Raw genomic sequence first — 19,480 nt, forward strand, 5'->3', positions numbered from 1 at the left:
TTTTAACACCGTTATTGTTCTTATTGTTGTTTAATGCTCCTTGTTTGATTCACTTTCATTATTTTTTTTTCTTTGCTGTGTCTTATCTTGCAGGAAAAAAAAAAAATCAATACACCATGCATTCAAGGTGAAATCAATCTCATTACCACAATAACACTAAGAGCCGAATGTGGATCCTGTCTGCATTTATCATCATTTGGCTCATCAATAAATGAAACCATCCTTCATGTTTCAATACTTCAAATGTCAAAAAGATGTAGCAGAGAAGAATAATTTGATAGTGAAAGACACCAATCACCCACACAGAAAATTTGAGATTTCTGACAAATATCTTAGCTTTACTTTTTGAGAACATCGATTTATTCATAGGGCCTGATTAAATAAAAATCTTAAACTCTTTCAGAACATTAAGCAAAGCTACTGTCTTTCTTACCAAACTGTAAATATCTAAAAAAAAATGAAGTGATCTGAAAATGTGCAACCAGTTTAAGAAAAACACAAGGACAGTCATTTAGAATGCCATTTATGTCATTGACTTTTCAAGAATCTAATACAAATGCATACGCATACATTTCACCACCTAAAACCACATAAAACCACTACTGCAATAAACATCACCATACGATTAGAAAAAGTATCAGAAGTCGGCTTTCAAGCTTGGAACCGGTCATGAAGAACCACAAAGCTCACATGCTCACAAACTAGTTCAAACACATTCAAAAAGAGCATTCAGTATGTACACGTTCCCACACACACACACACACACACACATGCTCCCAAACACACACAAACACACACCCACACACAAACACACAAACAGAGAGCTTATATAATACAGCATTAAAGAAGAGTGGCTGTAAAAAAGGCATGTGGAGGGAGGGCGTGTGTTACAGTATACAGTCTGTAGGGGAAAAGGGTAACAGCCAAAGTGTACATAAAACATTTTTACAGTTAAGCCAACTTTACTTAATATAAATATTCTTCATCCAAAAAGTCAGTGCAGTGCCTTCTGCTCAGGCTTCACCTGGTCCTCATGCCCGGTCCACTTTACACCCAGTCTGTGCTAGACCTGGTCCACAAATTACTATTTCCACTTTAGACACAAATCTTTTTACATCAGTTTTGTCTCTGATCTCCCATTTTCTCTATGGTTTGTGTGTGTGTATGCGTGTGTGTGTGTGTGTGTGTGTGTGTGTGTGTGTGTGTGTGTGTGTGTGTGTGTGTGTGTGTGTGTGGGTGTGTGTTTTTTTGCCACCCAGTACCTCAAAAGTCCAGCTGTGAAGTACAAGAGTTTGTAAGTTTGTTTTTCTACCTCTTAGCCAATAGAAAAAAAGATCAGCAAATTTACAAGTGTCTGTTTTATTCTTATCTCCTGAAATCCCTTTTTTCAAAAAAGAAGTTCACAGATGGGGCAGCTCTACTGGATTCCCCTGAAGAGACACATTGCGAAGACCATGGCAAAGAGCTGAGGAAAAGAAGGAAAATAAACTATTAACAAACAAAAATGTTTACAAATTTATGACAAAAGTGATTCTAGAGCTGCAGTGTACAACTCGCAACTCACAACTGGCTACACACATTTTCTAAATACTCAGTTTGCTTTTTCAAAACTCAACAGCAGTCAGTGTGGAATTAGCTGTGGATAACCTGTCATTGGTTTGACATAAGATGCATTCAGTGACCACATTCTCACCGAATTGCTGCATTCTGCTACATCTACATCTAAAAAAAAAAATAGAAAAATAAAAATAAATACTAATTGGTCCATACAACATTGAACGCCTCATTTAATTCCTAGATGACCTCTGTGAAAGACTTTTGCCAGGAGAGAAAAGGGGGCATTGGAAAACACGGGTAGGTCATAAGGTGTGCTGTGGATGAGAACTCTTGGCCAAATGCAGAAGCCATGGTTGACTAGCACCAACTCACATCTGGATCTATAGCACGATCCATATGGTAACGAGGTTCCATTCAATTTTTCATAATGAAATGTTAGTTTATACTCAATTATTTTTTAAAAAGCTAATAAAAGCTACTTTAAAACAGTGATACATGATGTAATGTAATTCTTTAGGGCATCATTATGAGTGATAAACTTTTCTTGTTGGGAGATGGTCAGTTCTTGGTACAGGAGGTGATCCTAAGGTTATGTATGAAGTGTTTGCATTAGTCCATTATGGATGGGGGATTTACTGCTGTGCTGAGCTGTGTGTTGCTAAAGAGAACTGCCTGAGGAGTTCTGAAAGGGGAACTCAGTATAGATACATACAGTCCATGCTGCCAATAGTAAAAAAAAAAAAAAAAAAAAAAAAGGCTGTTCCTGTAACACCAGGTCTCACCACTAGATGGAGGTCTTGCCATACAAAGAGCTTTCAAATAACACTAGACATGCTCTGGCAAATATCTTCAGCTTAATGCAGAATTCTCCATTTCTAAAGTGAAGATCCGCATTACTGGGGAGGGAAAGAAAAAGCAGCATGTGTCATGATTTGACTAGAATGAAAAACCTTCATACCTCAATGGTCAGCACCACAATGGCAAGAGCTCCAGCCACATAGATGTACAGTTCAAAGTAGTCAACTACTGCAGAGTAACAGCCCTGTGGACACACAAAAATGTGGTGCTCAGCAGAGAATCAATAGGCTATAAACTTGCAGAATTACAGAGACAATTAAAGTAACATCACAGCTTTAATTGAGTGAGGCTCTGAACAAAGGCCTGGCTGAATGAGTGGGGAAACAGGGCCTCCAGCCTCACTGCCTTTCAATGAGGGTTCTTTGTGTGAATGAGCAGGCATACACACATTGTGGATATCTCACATTGTTATAGTGGCTTGAAAAACAACAGGTGGAGAGTGCAGTAAAAATCTCGTCCTATCAGCTTTCACTGTAATTACATTTCACACCGAGGCTCTCTTTATACTCACGCGGCAGAGATGCATGTGTGTAACTTTGAAGCACACCTTATTTTCACACATTCATATACTCATTATCCTTTGGTTTTGCACACATGTATGCTACACAAAAATTCCAGTACACAAACACGTACACACACGCTCAGACGCCTACACACTGTACAGTGGTGTCTCCACAGTATTCCACATAGTAAGATGGTCTCCCATGACACGAACACAAACATGGAAAAGCACTAATCAGCCATGGAGGAGTCTGCTAGTCCCTGGATGTCATCCCTCAACTCACTCCTGCTCCAATTAAGCCTGGAGGGGGTTTGGAAGGAGGGAGAGTGAGAGAGAGGGGTTTACACAATAGACGTCAGAAGTTACCTTGTTATTGCGGAACATCATATTGCCTGATAAGCACTGCTCCTGGCTATTATAGGCCAACTCCCCGGTCTGACTGGCACGCTGGCAGCAGGCTTCTGGCACCATATGATTTTGGTTGATCAGCCTGAACAGGCTGTCCTTAAAATCCTCTGGGCTGTTCACGCCGCAGCAGTCAAACTGAAGGGAGGAGAGTAGTGAATAGGAGAAAAGAAACTCTTATTGCTGAGTGCCTATTTGTGCACTGGCCTGTGTTCCACTGCGTGTCCGCAACAATCCAGCATGAAGATTGACCTAAATGTCTTGGATTTTATCTATAAAATATATCCCCATGACGCCAGACTGCAAAACCCACTTGATGAGTTGGTAAAAGCTACAGTATGTGAGCTCTTTGCCATGTGCGCTGTGGCCTTACTGTAGTCATGATGGCATTCCATGTGGAGGTGAAGACGTCAGTGTTGTTGTAGCCCTGATAGTGTCTCTTCAGCTCCTTGGTGAAGTACTCTCTGGTCAGCTAAAGCGACAGCCAGAAAGAGCAGAGGTTAGTGTCACCACAAAGATAATATCTGTGTCTTTCTGGGAACATCACTGGACACAAGGGCTGGGTGTCATTTCAATGGGGAACTGCACTGATTATACACATCAAAGGCTGTTTCCAGGTCTTGGGTAGTACTACGTCATACGTTATTAAAAAAAATACATAAAGTCTTTGTGACTGGTCAAGTTGGATGACATCTCTGTTTCTGCTGCATCAGTTTTGATCCTTTTTTTAATTATTTTTTTAAACTGTCCATCGTGAGGGTGACAATGTTATCTGGATGCTATGTTAAACCTGTGGAGAACTTTTAATGTTGTTGAATCTCAAACAGTCATGCAATATTGATGCCTAAATAAACAAGATTAGGAGTTGAATGAGAAACTGTCTGGTCAAAAAATAAGTTGTATGAATCCAAGCAGGCAATAAATACCAGATTTTACTAATCTGATATATGCTACGGACAAATTTTAGTCTTACATTTTGACAGTCAGCCCTACTTGAGCACTGGTGATCAAAGGTGGAGAGAAACTGACGGCAACTTACATGTTCCCGGAATATGAAGGCCAGGATGGCAGCAGCCAGCTCTGCTAAGAAGATGAGGAGGATGAGCATGAAGAACTGCAAAAAAGAAACGACAAAAGGCAAAGACTGAGAGATAGAGTAGGACAAGGCGGATGAGTATCAGAAAAAGTGCATGTTAGTCACTAAAAATCACATTCCGGCTGTGCCCACTTCACTCAGCATTAACTATGCATGAGGCTCGAGGCACGAAGGCAAATAGGGTATTTTGCTCTTTAGGCTTTCTGTTTCAAGCATGACACAGTCCAAAAACTGACAGAGACAATAACGATAAGTAAGAGAACAACATTTTAAATTTGTCGGCCGACTCACAAAGAGGAGCAGACACTTGTTTTCACGGATAGCTCCGCAGCAGCCCAGGAAGCCCAGAAGAAAGAGCATGCCTCCCATGCCCAGGATGATGTAGACACCGGTGAATAACAGGGGGTTGGCCGCTACAATTTCCCTGAACCCTGTGGGGTCCACCAGTACCCACACTCCCACTCCCAGGAGGAAAGAGCCCCCTAGCTGAGGAAAGAAAAGGAAAAGAAGACACTAGTTAGACAAAAAAGGAATTGGCAGCATTTTAAAAATTAATTGAAACTCAGAGGATAGCTCAGTGTCCCGAGTGGCACATGAAACATTCAACAAGATGTCACATAATGGAAAATAAATTTGTGCTTTTTTAAAAGGACAACATGCTGGTGATGCAAATCTCTGAAAGGTTGGGGTGAGAGTCGAGGGAGAGATAAAAGGCTGGGTATCTACAGAGCCACAATGCCTTGGTTGGGAGGGTGGGTGGAGATATCTACCCTGCTTCAACCAACCCCCCAACCTGTTAAAGAAATGCAAAGCACTGCAGTCTCCATCCTCTCCCATCCTCCCTTTCACTAAAACCCTATGTGCAGCCACTGTGGGGTGACTCATGTGATTAGGAAAAGAAGGTTTGGGGAGGGGGTTCGGGGCCACACACACTTCTACCACAATCCCCTTCTTCCTGTCACAGGAAGAGACCTGGGCTTCTGCAAATGGCAAATGAACACCAAATCAGCTCAGAGGCAGAGGTTGTGGTATGAGGAGAGGAGGTAGCCATTTTGAAAACTCACTAGGCTTGAAAAGGCTGTTATGTTACATGAGTGTGAAATGGCCATAGAAGGACAAGGCAGTGAAAAACAGTGGTTGTTATTGAGTGATTCTAACAGCCAAGCTCGTTCTTTGCTCAGCTGGTTGCATTATTACTTCAGCCTTGAACAACCACGTCTGAATAGTCTCTAAATGGTTTGGTTGTGCTTAATAAAGCAGGAAAGCAGACAAACCTTCTTACTCTGACGACGCCCCCCCCCCCCGGCACACACACACACACACACACACACACACACACACACACACACACACACACACAGGCTCAGACTAACAGGATTACCCTTGATTGTTTGATCAAGACTGACAAAGTCATGTGCCAGTCAGAAACTCCACATGGCACACTGTGCCTCAGATGTCTGTCAGCACACTAAAATCTAATCAAAAGAGAATTTGATATAAAACAAGATTGCCTCCATCTAATGAAATGCAAATGTGGCTCCATTAGTCGGTCGCACGGGGGGCAGCCAGAAGCCCATCTTAAACCGTTAGATTGACACTGACTTCAGAGATAGCTAAATTAAGTGTCCTTGAGGGAGAGAAGAAAAATACTTACAAAGATGAGAAAATTGAAGACAAACATGAGGTACTTGATGCAGCTGAGACAGTCCCCCTCCATGGTTGTTCCTCGTGCTGAAGCCTCTCCCTGCCCCTGCGAGAAAATAAAACGTTCCACTTAATGAATCCTGCAAAATGCTCACAGTATCCCATTCTCCTGCACTCTGGATAGGCATTTAGATGAAACTGCCAAGAAAACAATACTCTGCAAGAACCTGCTCACATTTTTAATGAGTTCTGCCTGTCAAACACACAGAACACACACAGTAAACACACAGTAAACACACAGTACACACACACACACACACACACACACACACACACACACACACACACACACACACACACACACACACACACACACACACACACACAAAGGCCTGTCAGTTCATTTGGTCAAATTTCAGCAGAAAATCGTTGTATTATCTCCTCAGGCACAGTGTACGAGCTATAGTTTCTAAGCAATCCCTAAGTAACTAGAAGTCTGGGCCACACCATGTCAACCCAACCTGACACAACTCATCTTGCCACACAACATGACAACTTATATAATTTTAAAATGCACTTTCACCGTCAGATAGCCTGATTCCCTATCAGCACTTCCTATCTCTGGACAGATGGGGTTCGTGCCTTCAGCGTGACTCAAGGGGCTGTCTATCTCAGGGCATTTTAAAGATATGAGTCCTGACTAGGGCTCCATGCGCATTAACTGACAATGTATGGCCTTTACTATGGAGCGTCTTCTTCTTAATGTAATGAGAGGCGGGAGCCCTGTGCTCCCATCAGGCAGCCCTCTATCTGACATAAACACACTTTCCCTGATGAAGGCCCGCCATGGAAGCACTCCTGGTTAATGAAGAATGCCTCTCCTGTATTAGGAGACCGCATGGATGTCTCAGGAACCATGACCCTGTACACCTATTTATATCTGGTGCACCAAAAAACCTTCATTGAAGCATTAACCTGCCAAGCTGCAACTGAACAAGATTTTCCCCTCGGGGAGGATAGAAATTGTTTATTTGTTAGTTTCATCTCTACACATTCTGCAAAAACTGAAGAGGAAACAATCTGTTGGGCAGCTATAATTGCAGTCTCGGTGAAAGAAGAAAATTAATTATTTTCCAGAAATGAACCGGCACTCTTTGCTTTGTAGTTATGATTATTAATTTGGTCTCCCATAGTGATAGCCAGGATTGAGGATGGGTAACAAGTGGATTAAAAAGTGATTTTTCCGAAGAATTATAAATAGGTTTACACAACTAGGCAACTACACACTGCCACCTCCAAATTGAAAAAAGAAAGAAAAAAAAAGTTAAAATGGCTTTCCTTTCACTTCTTTTGTCATTATTTAGCAGCACGTTCGTCAGATGTAATCTCATAATCTTTAGGCAGTCTTTCTGCTGCCTGATGTGCTGTCAGAGGACTCCTCTGGCTGATCTCTCTGTTTCTCTGAGGCAGCAGTGAAGCCCGGGTTATGATCGACGCCAGCTTTGATTCCTGTCTGTCATTGAAGGGGCTCTGCTGCCACTCAAATGGGATTCAGCCTTGACCCTGTCACCCTGCCTGCACACCATCGACTCAGAAAAATTCGCATTTTCAGGTGAAACAAACCATAACCTCACCAAACCACTGTCTTAAACAAGCGCTGTTCAACTGGTCATTAGATATTTTACACAGAAATATGGAAACTGTGGCAGTAAGAAAGCCACAACCCATATCTTTTCCTAGTCCGTTCTTCTTTTACTGTGGTATGCTTGCGCTGGTTTGTTTTTCATTCTGCTCTTAATTTAAATTTTTTTTTTCCCTCTCACTGTAGGCTTGTGTAAGTTGCCATGACAATAAAATTGAACAATACTAAAAATGTGAAGGCAGTCTTTGTATGCTGTGGGAGCAAGTTAACATAGAATGAGAACATTTCCTCCCCTCACCAGCCTGAGGGCTTATTATTTTTTCCTCTCCCTCTTTCCTCCGCAGACCCAGGGAAATTGATTTAGAGCTATGGTTAAACACCTCCTCTAAATCATAATGATATGCTTAGGTATTGATCACCCTCCTAGTGGTACTCTGAGAGCAACCAATGGCCTCATTGACCAAGATGGGTTTTAATTAACCCCTCCCTCTCCTAAGCCCCCCTGAAAGGCCTAATGAGGGCACAGGAGGACTTAATTGAGATTTGCATACATTACAGTCTTGCAGAGAAGCATCAGAAAGGACCCTTTCTCATCACTCCTGCTCTCCTCTCTTAGTCCTGGGCCCCTATGAAGAGTGCAGACTGTATTTATTGGGGCAGGGTATGAAGAGGTGGAACGAGGAGGGGGAGGAAGGGGAAGGCTGGAAAAACTCTCAGAGCACAGCTCACATCTCATCCACCAAACAAAAGGTCTAATTTCTCTCCCAGCTTCACCCTCTTGGTCTTCGTTCCCATCTCAGGGTGAAACCAACTATCAGATCTGGAGCCAATTTTCTTTTATGCATTCAAATCCATTGGGCCTAGCCGATTTCCAAGCCTATGGAGCAAACCAGTATAGTATAAATTAAACTGCCACAGAGACCCCAGAGAAAGTGCACTGTAAACAAACTGGTCTTTCCCATGATTCCCATGAGATCGCAGGTCTTCATCGATCACAGTCCAGTCATATAGGTCAGATCACTAAGTTTCTCTGAATATTCTGCAGAGTACATTATGGAGACAAGGAAAACGCGGTTCACAACCCAGGAGCTGCAGCCTTGCAACAAAATCAACAAAGTACTAACAGACTGAAGGCAGATCCTCCTCAGGTGGGCTGCTTTGCTAAGCTAGCCATGTGCCAAGATACGGAGTCATGTGGCATTCTGTTTGTATAGAACAGCAAAATAAGCACTCATTATAAACAAACACGACACACATAGCAACAAGGAATACTGCACCACTGTCATTGCTGACAATGTGTTTGTTAGCAGGAAATACTATATGTATGTCCTCAATCTGACAATCTAGGTGGAAGTCTTTGCCCTGAAGTATTCAGTAAATGCCAGCTCCATCTACGTCTGCAGCGTCTCCCGTTACTGACATCATGAAATACCATAGGATCCCATTGTTTACTCTAGGCAAAGACTGATCCACAACCAGCTTGGGCTGCGGAGCTCAGCATGGTTAGGTTTGATAGTGGATTAATGAGAACTGATCCTAAATCAACCTCACAGTGCCGGCAGAAGCCAGAGCCCAGTAATGAGGGCAAACCCATCTGGCCTACATTCTTCTCAGTATAAGGATGAGGAATTCTGAAACATTGCTAAGGGCCTTCTTTTTCAAGCTTAAGTCAGAAAACCAAAGGTCTGTTTGACCAGCATCTACACGATCAACTGTGGTGGTCATGTCAATTCACTATAATTAAAAGATAAGTAAGACATAGACCCACATAGACCCACTATGCTCCATATAGAAATAGCACACCCTTGGGTAGTTCTCCTTGAAGTTGACACTTTTGGCATGATTAATGAAGGGAGTCCATATTCCCACTAGCCACTGCGCTGGACAAATCGAGCAGCACAACAAGGACACTGTGTCTGCTCCTTGCCAAACTGTCGCCCCCCTCCACACCCCCCAATAACCAGCCAGTTCACTTCATCTTGAGCGTGAGCCTGCATGACAAATAATCATTTATCTGGAAACCCTGTTGAGATTTTAAGCGTTGGAGTTTGACCCCTTTAAATGTGACTGACCCGCTAAATGATCACCTGTAATTGAACCCTGGGGATGGTGCGAATCGTCCTATGACTCCCTGATGCAGCTGGAGCAGGTGTGTTTTTCAATCTACTGTATGCCAATGTAAAACTCTCTCCGGAGTGTGCTAATGCCCTCTGACAATGACACTAAGGGACCACACACACGTGCCGCATCACCCTTTATCTCAATTAAAAACCCATTTTCATATTTTTCCATTATTTCCTGAATCAGCAACAGCAAGTAAACACCCCAAAATCCAAATAAAGACCGGCTCCTCTGGCAGTGAGCAGGGCTCTCCTGAGGCACACCATGTCCCTTAATGAACCTCCAATTAGGAGAGAATGAGCCCTGGGCTGTGCTGTCACACTGAGGAGCTTTGAAGTGTACTGAATGCTAAACAGCTTTAGCACTGTATGCCGCTTTAGAGGGCATACATCTTGCAGACAACAGTGAACAACCACAGAGAGAGAGTGTACAAAAGTAGCTCAAAAGGCAACCCAGCTCAGTGTGTGTGGGTGTAGTTCACACAGAGAACAGAGCATCCAAACTCAGCCGGGTTAGGGAGTTCAGGAAACTGCAAGGCTTGTTGTGGAGGTCCTAATGCTGGTTAGATGCTCAGGTGGAGACATACAAATACTCTGCCCTCAGGCTAGCTTGGCTTAATTAGTTTTCACAGTACGCATACAGGATTGGTGAACATTAGCAGCATCTGCACATTATGTGAATTGCTAGTTCACCAAAAAAACAAAACAAAAAAAAAAACGGGCAGTCACTGATGAATTCACTCTACCTTGCAAAGCCATTTATCACTTAAGTCCATTGTCCCAAAACGTGCTGTGAATCTAAAGCAGTTCTTATCTAAGCCTGTGAGTGGCGCTCTCCTGACCCATTCTGTTTGGAAATGAGATTGCATGAATCCCCGAGGGCAGAAGTCCTCTGACCAGGCAGCTGACACACTCCTGAACAACAGGGTGATTAACTAGAGAAGACTCCCAGAATGAACAAACGCAGTCAGAAACACACTGACCATGTGTTGTCAACAGCACTGCAGGCCACATTCTTGACTTCCCAACTGGGCGCGCATCCAGCTGTTGGTTCAGTACTTACAGTTGCTCATACTCCTATGGGGAAATTTATTCTCAGGCCTCTTAGATAAGAAAGATCGGAAAGGGCAAGGGTGTTGATAGCTTCTTGGTTAACTTGAGCAGAGGATGTGATTGAGATGAGCAGATTTTGGCTTCTATCGGACACTACTGTGTGCGTGAACCTCACCCTCTCGAGGCACAGATTCTCACTTAATTGTGTCGGCACCTCTATCTGGCTGAGTGGGGATACAAACTGGCTGCGCAGTGCTGGATCAATACCAGGCCCAGGCACATGGTCAATGATGCATTGATCCCCTGGAGTTTCAGCTCTTAGTCTGCTGTGTTGTCTGATAGTGAGGGCATGTGGTAGCAGCACACAATGAACACATAAACACTTTTTCACTGCCGCCTGTTAGGACTCAGCCCGGGCTTTTCCCACAGGGTACTTTGGAGGATGACACATTGCCGTGGGGGCTTTCCACAAAAATGGGTTACAACTCAATTCAAAACTACATGCTCAACAATTACTGCGACGACATGAGGGGGGCTTTATTTACTGCACTTCTACTTTTAGTTCTGCCCTCTTGCCTTATTCTTTCTTAAGTGGGTTTTTTTCTGCAAGTTCCTATATTCTTCGCCAAAATCTTCTTGTTATGTCAGAGTCATTAAGGAGTGGAATCAATATCAGTTCCTTGCTTGAAAAAAAAAAATGATGAAAAACCCAGTAAATAAGCTCACCAACTCTGCTTTGAGCAGTGTTTGACCCTAAGGCAAGAGAAAATTAAAATGTTGGTCAAGTTCTCTGTGGACCTTGTTTTAAATACTGTTCAAGTCGCTGCCTTTGTCAAATCTCCATACAAAGAGAGTTTACATCACAGATGGCCTTGGCAGAAGTAAACAGAGGGAGATTTAAGGAAAGACAACACTTTCAGCCTCAGGGGACTAAACACAAAAGGACACTGAGGAGCATAAACGTGCAGGAACACAAAACACACACTGTCTCACAAACACACACGCACACACACACACACGCACACACACAAATGTGCTTACATCACTAAATTCTGACAAAGAACAGATAAACGAAACAAATACTCAAAACCTTGACTTGCTTATGGCTCCAATACAAATACAAAATTTTATGAAAACCACTGGGGTTGTTTTTAGTACATGCTGGAATCTTTTCAGCCCTCAAATAAGGACGCTGGTCTCCACGGCAACCCGGATATGGGGTGAGAGTGGCCTTTCTCTGCAGAGCAGTGTTTGGCGTCTCCACTTAGCACTAGTTCCTGTTAGAAAACAAAGGGGAGCAGAGCCAAGCACTTTACGACAGGGGGACAGCTTGGCCAGCCATTTGTCTAATGAGCAATCACTCACACCCTGTTGCAAGGCCATACGCTAGTTTGACTACAGCAAGTATCCCCCGTGTAGAGGACCTAAAAGCTGTTTTATCACTTACCGATGACTCTGTGCAGCACGGACACACACACACACACACGCACACACATCTGAACATTCATACACTAAGCTAAAGTTCAGCGTAACGAAAAAGCAAAACAGAAAAAACAACAGTGTTACCTACTATGTGTTAAAGGCTGGGGTTTCAAGTGAAATGCAAAGATTCAACACCAAGCCTTGAGGATAGAGCGCGTGAATGTTTGTGCTTTTCATGGGAGCCTCAGATGAAAGAGATACCTACGTATGTTGGAGGCCCCACTGCAAATAACATTTTCATAGAAATGAACCAAATGTGGATTAATGCCTTTTCATGAACAGTGAAGCAGAAAATTCATGATTCTTTTATCGTACCTTGTAATTTGCTGCAGCAGAAGCACCTTGTACTGTTTGTGGTGATTAATATAACTAACTTTGTGATACTGGAGCACTTGGTTGAGGTCATGATTGCTTAAAGGATTAATCACAGAACTTAGAGGATAACTGCGGTTTATTACAATTTGTCTTAAAGTCTTAACTGGTCTTATTTTCATTTATATTTGACAGAACAATCTCAACACAAGGTTTATTTAGAAGCTTTTCTGGAGCTTTCAGTCGTATCACAATCTTTCTCAGAAGATGGAATTTGCCCAGTTGCAATTGTTGATGTTAAGATTTGAATTTCCCTCTGAAGAGATTGCTTTGTCAACTACTGTTTCTAAGATAAAGAATGAACTTCAGTCTCTGCTTTGAAGCCAGCAGGAACAAGAACTGTGCAAACTCAATCTGTTGAGGAAGATTTACATGACCGAAAGCTCCAGAACAGCTACTAGACAGACCTCGTGGTGAGACTGATTTGTCCATTTGAAATTTGTCAATTTCAAGAACGAACTTCCAGTCTCAATCATTTACAGTGCTTGTTATACATCGTTTAATTTTCTAGTTCATTACAAATTTCAAATTATAACCCAAATTATTATGAAATTTGGAAATCTGGAATTTTGTTAACCTCTGTTTCAAACCGGTATGGTCCACTTACTGCTTGTGCTTCTTACCCTGTCTGTTTTTCAGTAATGTTGCAGTGTTCATAGGTCTCAGCGATTCATTAGCTAAGTACTAAAAATGATGTCTAAAACACAGAAAATAAGACCCAAACTGTAATAAACTAGAATTATTTTTGAAGACAATATTTACAAAATTGAATACGGCTCAGGATTCTGGTTATAATCTTACATGTCAAACACCTTTATTTGTCTGGTTGGCTGCTTTTATTCGTAATGTTTACGACTGATTACAGCTTTTGTGTCTGGGTCTAAGTTCTCCTTTAACCTCTCAATCTATACGTGTCTGCTGCTCAGCCGTGCCTGGAATGCTAATGTTACAAATACCAATGCAAATCAGGGGCTAACAAAGACCAGTGCTGGCCTGCTGCGATGGTAAAGGAACAAAAGCACTTGTCTGCCTGTTTGCAAGACCAGCTTCAAGCACCGGCTCTTGCCAGCATCGTGCCTTCTGTTGACAGCAACAATGGCTTTGCACCTGTACTGTCAGCATCTGACTGAAAAGAGGCTGTCAACAAGGTCTTTCTGCTCTTTCTCTCTCTGATTTAACATGTGTCTGGTGGAGTGGAATCACTGCTGGATTTGGTGAAAATCCTTTGTGGCAACACCACCACATTATAGATGCTGAGGGAAAACTAAGGGGAAAAACATGGTTCATGCAGGAATATGTGCTGAAGATAAAAGTTGTGGGGTTTTTTCAAGGCCATACGTGCTTCACTTGTGGATAAAATGCTAACGTACCATGTGTATCTGCTTGTGCCTCGTCTATGTTCGGATGAAGCTGATGTCTTCTCTCTGTTTTCCCTCCTCTCCTGTTTTCATGGGCTGTTGGACAGAAACACAAGGGAAGAAGAAAAAGGTCAGGACTGAGCTAATGAGATGAAAAAACAGTGAGGCAACGGCAAGGAGAGAGAAAAGTGGCACATTTGTCTTGGTATGTGTAATTCATTTACGCAGAATAAGACTGGGAGCTTGAAAAACACAGAAAATAAAATTGTAGGACACTTAAAATGACAGAGTTTGCATTTATTATGTATGAGGTACTCGCTCCCAGCAGTGAGCTAATCTAAAACTGCAACAGTGTTTTATCTCTGTGAATATTTCACTTCTCAGATGGAAGGCAAAATTAACAAGGACAGAATAAAAATAATCTACTGCCTTTCATAGTAGAAGTCCAGGCCTGTGTTCTGGGCAGGTAAGATTTTAATTTTAAAAAGGTTTTAGAATCTGTGTACTTTCTCGCTCAGTTAATTATCATTTATTAGAAGACCGAGCACACCAGTCTCCTCATACAGCTTCTGATGTGACCTTGGTGAGCATCTGAACTCATGCATTATTCACTGGAAGTAGAATACCTTGTTTTCTTACCACATGTTACTGGCTTGTATGGTACATCTCCAACCTTGCGTGTCTAATGAGCATAAATGCTTTAAACTTTTTCCTGTTTCTAAACTGCTCTGGAGTGTCTCCCACCTGAAAATAATGATAAAGCAATGAGAGCCAATTAAACTGCTGGTATTCCAGCATCTATGTGCGAAAATAGTCATCGCCACAGTTTTGACTGACAATACTTTTGAGCCGGTTTCAAAGCACTGGCACTGACAACTACAGCGTCAAATATGGCGAGAGCTGCCAATGGAAGCATGAACAGCGTGAGCTCTCGCCACATTAGATGGTGAAATACAGGCAGGGTATTCTCATTTTGACAGGGGCTGGGGAAGGAGAATATCCCAGGAGTATTCTGGCTGATAGAGCCAGCCACATCATCATGCCGACACGCCATATTGCCAGCATACATCAGACTCACCAGGACGCAGAACCCGACTGACAGTGGCAGCCGCGCACCCTCCCTCATACAGAATCCACAGCTCTGATTACATCTAGAAAAGGCAATCAAAGTCTGAGTAAGTAAACGGCAAAATCTTAGTGGAGAGATGCACTGGAATGATACACTCCCTTATCAAAGAGCCCTGAATTCAGACACTACAAAGCACATGCTCAGGGAATCAATAAAATCTCCACCGTGGCGACACATGCGTGGGGAGTCAAAGGATGAGCAGCTCGTTGAAAGAGCCATTTACAAAATATTAACCATATGGCTTAGCAAACATATCCCCAAGCAATACAACACTGCAATCCCTTCTCATTATGCGTCAGTCTACATTACAACAGCAGCAGATAGGTACAGAATCATCATCATCATGTCTGTAATCTAGTACTGAAGCCTGTTGCAGAGGTAGTCTCTCCGGAACCGCTGTTTAGAGAGCTATTAGCTGGTGGAGAGCAACAGTGTTGAGGGTCTGCATTATGATTTGGTTTCCATGGAACCCTTTTCACGGGAAAGTGGAGCACCAATAGGATCGCAGAGCCTCATTGAATCGGTTATGGGGGTGAGAAGAGAGATCAGCGCAGACGGCTGAGAAGGCACAACAATAGGACGAACCCTCGAGGGAGACTAGAAAGGCCAGGCCACTGAGGGTCCAACAAAGCAGGGAACGACTCAACACTAGAGAAAAGGTATCATTTACATCCACTCAATGGCTTTCCTTTTAAACAAATCTCTCTCGCCAACTTGTCATTTAAATTTAAGCTCATAAGCACTGTGGGCAATTTTTAAACATCAAGGCAGTCACTAATTGATTAGCTTCTGCTGATATTTCAGGCTCTGACAATATTATTGCATCACCAACAAATATCCTGTGTGCAAGACAGTGGCACATTATAAATTATGCCCTTCTACTTACAGTATGTACTGTAGTATTAATTCATGAGTTGAAATGTGGGGTACAGTTCAATTCACAATAGAGGTAGCAGAGGAAACTGCAGTAGCCGTAAAAGAATAAGAGGTATTAAAAGGCACCGGTAGACTCCAACAGAAGTGCCTGTTGGACAAGTGTCAACAGTGTCTCACTTCCCCTTCCCCTACACCTTTCCAATGTGAGAATTTCTGTAACTCTTAAAACTGACAATGCAAAATTCTTGCCCACTTCACGCAGGGATTGGCCAGCTATGTGGATGTTACAGAGTAAGCAGGGTTTAAACTTCTCTCTCAAGCTCTTTTTCCAATCTTTACTCAACTATTTCTGTCACTTTGCATGTTAAACAAACAAGTGTAATGCCACAAGTGCCAGACTATTGGACAATGTGCACCTTTAACCCCCAATTTACATGAAACATGTCTCTCCTCTCTCTATCGACTTTTCACCCCACCTTCAATTCTGGTCATTAGGAACAGCAGTAAACACTTTAGCATGTGTTTACTGCTGACACGGTCAGACGTCATGTCGTACAAACTAGTTCTTTTCAAGCATACTTATGCCTTACGGGGTCAGACTGCCTAAAATAAGGCGCTTCTCGAAACATCAAACTGCATCTGACCACGTTGATTGGCTAGGTGTGCGGAGGAGTTCTTTTTCATTGTTCACACAACCCTTGAATGTTACTTTTCGTGTTCCCAACTGAGGGCAACACCACGAATGCCCCTTGATAACAAAATGTCCTAAGCAAAGCCTTTACTATTTGTGTACTATTGGCTAGGGACTCATTGTGTTTTTTTTTCTTTGCCTCCATAAGTCACCTCATCCTGTCAATCAGACGGGCAACCTTGGCTATAATGTCACAGGTCAGACAACAGCGATCAGCGACGCTTCCTCTGGGGAGAGGAAGCGGACAGGAAAATGAGGGAGGAAGTGACAATTCTTCCATTTACAAATTGCAGCTGGGTTTGACCTCAATTTCTCACCAGTGTTGACAAAAGCAAACATCTGAGCTTTAAAGGCAACACCAAATTTAGAGAACATTGCCTATGGGGCCTTTAAGCTGAAAAACACTTAATAAAAGGAAAAATCTACGGCTCTGGATGTCAGCTCTCCCTTGTGATCTCCAGCCAGCTTCTGAGAGAGTCCATTTACATCCTGTTCTGATATCATAGAAATGAGAAAGAGGGCAATTGCCAGCTGCCATATATCTCCTGAACATCTACTTTAATGAGGGCAATACTGAGGCAGAATTATCGCCTTACCCCATCTGGATTTATCGATCTGACGGTGTGAGTTAACCACCAGAGATAAAGATAAACCACCAGGATGGAGAAACAATCCCCACTCTGATCAGGGGCCATCGCACAGCCAATCCCTCACTCTCCTCTCTCCGGCCACAGCTAACCCACTGTTCTCTTTGTTCTCCGCACCCCAGTATGTGCTCACGGGCAAGGGTGTAGTCTCTCATTTGAAGAACACAATTATTTCAGCTAAAAGATGCAGACTGAACTCATTACGCAGTCCTCTGTTTTCTCAGTGTTAATCGTTTTGGACTAAATGGAAACCTGATAAGAATGCAGCCTCTGGAAATGTGTGCAGAGGGTGCTATTTTGATGCTGATGAAAGCCGACACTGTCCACCGCTTTAGTAAATCAGAGGCAAACATTAGCCAGGCCTCTTCTCTTTGTAGCAGGCTCCTCAGGCAGCAGCCCGTATCTCTCACCTCTGCAAAGATGCTCTCATCAAAGAACTGTGCAGAGTGTCTTACACAGACCCTTTCAAACATCTGCAACCTGCTTCTATGATTACACAGCACCAACGTCTCTCTAGTGACAACATGATGAAGAACAGGAACTGAACTACTTGTTGTTAATTTCTTTAACCCATGCCTGTCTAACTTTACTAACCACCTCGTACACCACCACACTTTCACCCTACTTCCCAGGCCCCCAAGGCTAGCCCCCTGTCTCTGAGGAGCGAGGGGCCAGGGGGGCATCAGAATATCGCTTTGAAGTCGAGCGATTAAAGAGGAAAGACCTGTCGAATTGGGATGATGGGGCTAAGGTTGGGAGAGGGGGAGGATCAGTGCGAGGGACAGGAAAGGCTGTGAATACTGAGAGCTCAGGGCCCCGTGGGACACAATTAGGAGCAAGGCTTTTTTAGTGAGGGTTACAAAAACACAGTAAGGATACCAGCATTGCAGCCTTCCAAGCCAAGGTAAGAGTTCATTAATACATACACAGAGGGGGTTGGGGCTTTTAAACTCTCGCCAGTTTGTTCACCAGCTCCCCCAACCTAATGTCCTGCGAGCTGATGAACAGCCACATGATAACCATTTCCATCCCAGTTAAATCCTAAAGCCCAGTAAAGCTTGAGAATCATGCAGCTTACAGCTCACAGAGCCTCCAACCCAGACAGGAATTGAGATGAAGAAGATCCAGGCTGCCTGTACAAAGAGGAAGTTTGCACAGAGTCTTCCCTCAGGATGTTTTCCTCAGCTAAAACATTACCAGTGCACAAAAAGCAACACCCCGGATTTGTAAAATTAGAAGACTGACAGTGCAATGAAATGTTTTTATAAAAAACTTATAGTAATAGCTAGACCTGCAGCATAGATTGTTTTCATTATTGATGAATCTGCTGATTATTTTGTCAGTTACAAGATCTATCATTTGGTCACATTACAAATCGATTAATGCCAAATTTTCAATCAAGCTGCACATACAAAACTGGTCCCAAACCTACTTACTGCTAACAAAAATAGCCTCCTAGTATGTCTACCAAAGTATGGCAGTTATAGAGCATGTAGCACAATTAATGATTTACTGTATTTGATATTTTTGTATGTTACTACAACTAAACACACCATGAGATTCAATAGTAATCTGTACTAAAACATATGGTGTCCTGTATAATATTTTCCACAAGACATTAAATGTAGAAATACGTGGCCACTGTTGTCCCATAAGTCAAACCAGCCTCTCAAACATGTGTGAAGAACACATCTGCTAACCATTTCTAGGCCTCATTTCAATTTTGCTAAAATACCACAGAGCAGTAGGTTGTCCTTTATATTTGTGGAAATCAGATTCTGTAGCAAAGAACATTTCAGCAATGATCACTACCACAAAGTCTTTAGCAGAGGCAACTGTCTTTTACCTGGAACGTCAGCTCTAATTGGGAAGATCTGTCCTTAATATGCCCTCACCTTGACCCCCCTGCCTGTTTAAGACTCATGAAACTGTTTAGTGTTCTGACAAACAATGTGGTAAACATCTCAATGCAGAAGATACACAAGAAGTGGAAACAGTGTCTTTGCACAATGGGACCAGATGCAACTTGTTTTCAAAATTAAAACAGT

At 42.7% G+C, this 19,480-nt stretch overlaps 1 protein-coding gene across 4 annotated transcripts in view; it reads right to left on the reverse strand.

Moving 5' to 3' along the window:
- Window positions 1-506: 506 nt before the first annotated feature.
- Window positions 507-19,480, reverse strand: part of tspan18b (tetraspanin 18b) — a 32,618-nt gene continuing 13,644 nt past the window's right edge. For all 4 annotated transcript variants that reach the window (XM_040133928.1, XM_040133929.1, XM_040133931.1 and 1 more), the window contains exons 2-9: window positions 14,102-14,185; window positions 6,073-6,168; window positions 4,710-4,904; window positions 4,362-4,436; window positions 3,696-3,794; window positions 3,284-3,460; window positions 2,516-2,599; window positions 507-1,465 (exon numbers count right to left, since the gene is read on the reverse strand). In XM_040133928.1, the coding sequence (XP_039989862.1) occupies window positions 1,418-1,465; window positions 2,516-2,599; window positions 3,284-3,460; window positions 3,696-3,794; window positions 4,362-4,436; window positions 4,710-4,904; window positions 6,073-6,168; window positions 14,102-14,104 (777 nt within the window). In that variant the 5' untranslated portion in view covers window positions 14,105-14,185 and the 3' untranslated portion in view covers window positions 507-1,417. The remainder of the gene's footprint in view (window positions 1,466-2,515; window positions 2,600-3,283; window positions 3,461-3,695; window positions 3,795-4,361; window positions 4,437-4,709; window positions 4,905-6,072; window positions 6,169-14,101; window positions 14,186-19,480) is intronic.

The sequence above is a fragment of the Xiphias gladius genome, chromosome 8 (assembly GCF_016859285.1).
Source record: "Xiphias gladius isolate SHS-SW01 ecotype Sanya breed wild chromosome 8, ASM1685928v1, whole genome shotgun sequence".
NCBI lineage: Eukaryota > Metazoa > Chordata > Actinopteri > Istiophoriformes > Xiphiidae > Xiphias > Xiphias gladius.